Source organism: Lactuca virosa, chromosome 4 (genome assembly GCF_052849685.1).
Source record: "Lactuca virosa cultivar CGN04683 chromosome 4, Lactuca_virosa_CGN04683_v6, whole genome shotgun sequence".
NCBI lineage: Eukaryota > Viridiplantae > Streptophyta > Magnoliopsida > Asterales > Asteraceae > Lactuca > Lactuca virosa.
The window spans coordinates 427,695,681-427,698,929 of record NC_136429.1 but is presented as its reverse complement, the minus strand read 5'-3'; the positions used below and the strand labels follow the sequence as shown (position 1 = coordinate 427,698,929).

The 3,249-nt window shown below is 30.4% G+C and overlaps 1 protein-coding gene across 1 annotated transcript; it reads left to right on the top strand.

Annotated features, from left to right (window-relative positions):
• Positions 1-496: 496 nt before the first annotated feature.
• LOC145169144 (uncharacterized) lies at positions 497-2,287 on the top strand. The gene is made up of 3 exons (XM_079087710.1): positions 497-802; positions 912-987; positions 1,473-2,287. Exons 1-3 carry the CDS (start codon positions 761-763, stop codon positions 2,102-2,104), a joined length of 750 nt encoding a protein of 249 aa, XP_078943836.1. The 5' UTR covers positions 497-760; the 3' UTR covers positions 2,105-2,287.
• The last annotated feature ends 962 nt before the right edge of the window (positions 2,288-3,249 follow it).

Genomic DNA, 3,249 nt, shown 5'->3' with positions numbered 1-3,249 from the left:
TCTTTTGAAATAAACATTAATCAAAAGTATATTTATTTTTAGAAAATCACAAAAATGATTATTTTATAAGTTAATATTTAACAAATGAATAATTTTTTTGGGTCTTTACATAAACTGACCATCAATTTCACAATAAGTCTCATTCTGATTACAAAATGGCTTTTTGAATGATTTACAACACAAAAAATACTTCAATAAAATCGACAAAAAAAATACCCAATATACGATTAATTTTGCTATATATGAATGTCACCTTATAGAATAGTTATTTTATGGTTTTCTCAATATTTTTCCATACAATTTGACTTATGTATTATGATAAATGAAAATAAAATTTAAACAAATCTTATAGATGAATTACAATGATAGAAAGAGAAAGTTGGAACTTACAAGAGGACAAACGCTTCTGCAGGAAGCAAACATCCCTTCCAAACCCTGGTCAAATCACAAGATTATACCATCTCTTCTCTCTCACACTCACACACACACACCTTGTGTGTGCTTTCTGGTTGTTTTGCAGCCTACTCCTGTAGGAAAAGGAGTAGGAAAAGGGTGGCTCTGCAACTCTTTTGGTATATGATCATCACATTGTGTACTTCATATCAATATCAAAAAGCTTTTCAAACAAAACCTTCTCTGTAAAAAAGAAGGAAAACCATTGTACTCGAAGCTTTCTCTAAATAGCAAAAAACACAACAACAAGAACAAGAACAAAACAAGAACTAACTGTTCTGTTCCTTTTTCTATTCACCCAGAAACCATGTCAAGAATCAATGATCATTTCCAGATTTTACAGATAAAGGTCTCCATTTCTAGTCATTCTATTTTCTTTCTTTTCTTCATAAAATTATGATAAATATATATATTTACTCTGTTTTATTAGCTTCCTTTATTTTCTTGCTTAATAGCAGACATGTGAACTCAAGGTCAACATTCATTGTTATGGATGCAAGGAGAAGGTCAAGAAAATACTCAGAAAAATAGAAGGTAAAGATTTCACTTTGTATCTTCACTTTTCATGCTTGTTAACTCGTATTTGCTATGATCATTCTCTCTCATGGGCATTCAATTCTTCTAACGACATTTTCCTTAAATGTTTTTGGGTTTGTGCTTTTTTAAAGTTTCATCCCATCAATTTCTATAATGGGTATTGTAGAAGTCTTTGATTTGACTCTGTTTTAGTTAAATATTTTGACTATTTTTCTCTTAAACATTGTATAATACTTCAATGTCCATGAGCACTTTTAAGCTTCCAGACCCTTTCATCTACAGCTATTATTTAAAAAGAAAATTAGACCTATTATTTTAATGAGATATTAATGAGAAACAGTAAAAAAAGATACAGATATACAACAAGAAAAATGCCTGTTTATGAAAAGGGAACACATAAAGTGAATGATTTTGAAATCTTTAATGAATAAAAGTTTAAAATAATGATCATGTCTCATTACTAGATGAAATTATGGGTGCAGGAGTTTACTCTGTAGATATTGATTCAGATCAACAAAAAGTTAAAGTGTCTGGAGATGTTGACTCCACAACCCTAATCAACAGGCTTGTCAAATCAGGAAAGCATGCAGAACTTTGGCCAACCAGTGACGAAAATTTCAACGAGAACCAACAACTTTCAAGTTTCATCAATGGCGGAAACAACCAAAACCAGATGCAAAATCTGATCGCAAGTCTCAATGCTCCAAAAAGTCAACGTATGTTGACTCCTCCTGGTTATCATCGTACTGGTCTGGAAGAGCAGATGGCTTTTGAAAGGTATCTGAAGCATGGCATGGATATGGAGAATAATCATCGACACATTGGATGGGTTGATAGAGGTAGTGGGAGTCTAATGGGAGAGAATAGTTCTGGTTTTATTGACCTTGAAGGTAGTCAATTACATGGAGGTTTTGGTGGAAGCTTTAATGGCGGAATTATGCCAACTTTCCATGATCATGGATCAAGTTTGCCGATGATGAACAGGAATGATCAGAGCGTTCATAGTGGGATGGGGAATGTGATGGTGCATGATAACATGTACATGCATCAACCCCAGATAATGAATCATGCGTATCCAGTGTTTCATCACGCACATCGTCCTCACTATTACTAATTTGATTTTTGTTGTTCCGAAAATAGTTATTATAAGTAGTTTTACGGGCATGTATTAATACTAATCTAGTGGAATTGACGGTGGTAAGACTTTAATCTAGTGGACTGGATATAATCTAGTGGACTGGATAGATATATTTTTCTATTTTAATTATAAAAAGATCCAAGGGAAAATGACTTATAACGGAAGTATCTTTAAAAAAAACCCTTTAAAACACAATCAACTTTTTGTATGTTTAAAACACACCATTCAATTAATTAAAGACTTTATATAAAAAACACCACCAAAATATACTTTTTTTCTCTAATCCCACCGACTGGTAACCAACATCTATATCTATATATGTTCAATGAAAAAAAATATACTTTTTTCTCTAATCCCACCTACTGGTAACCAACATCTATATCTATATGTTCAATGAAAAAATGACCTGATAAAATTAATTAGTGAACATTAAGCAATAGCATAACATATTTTTATTCTTATGTGGATTAAGGGTAAAATAAGTCTTAGATTTTTCAAAATCATTTAACGGGAGGGAGTGAAGCAAGGAACCTCTCTATGGTTTGTTTCTAGGTTCGATCGCTCAACAACCCTTTGTGAAATCGATTTCCACAGCCGTAGTTAGGGTTGTTCAGTATTTGGATAAAACCGAATTATCAAATTGGACAATTTGCATGGACTATTTGGTTTGGATTTTCGGATTGGTTTTCGATAAAACCGAATTATTATTTTGGATTTCGGATTGGTTATTGTTTATAAAATAAGCACCAAATACTCTAAAAAATCCGAATAACAATTTATTGTTTATTTATTTTTAATATATATCTATAATTATTTATTAATTTTGTAATTTATTTAATGAAATAGGTTTAAAAAGTTTCACCTAATAAAAATATATTAATATGCATTTTCTCTCAAAAAAAATTATCTATAAAATATTAACATATAATATACCTTATTAAAAATTGTTTATAAATTTCAAATCGTTACTAAATAATTTGTTTTTGCTTCTTGTGTAAAATTTAGTAATAATATAATTATATGTCGTTTTAAAATGTTTTAGTTTTTAAAAACAGAATTATAAAAACCGATCCAACCGAATTGTAATTGGATCAGATCAGATCAGATTTGAATTTAGTTTG

What these genes read in the sequence shown, in the direction of transcription:
- LOC145169144 (XM_079087710.1), top strand. Translation starts at nt 761, where the DNA reads ATGTCAAGAATCAATGATCATTTCCAGATTTTACAGATAAAG. An exon ending in TCCAGATTTTACAGATAAAG is followed by an intron (nt 803 to 911) that starts GTCTCCATTTCT and finishes GCTTAATAGCAG; the next exon opens with ACATGTGAACTCAAGGTCAA. An exon ending in AATACTCAGAAAAATAGAAG is followed by an intron (nt 988 to 1,472) that starts GTAAAGATTTCA and finishes TTATGGGTGCAG; the next exon opens with GAGTTTACTCTGTAGATATT.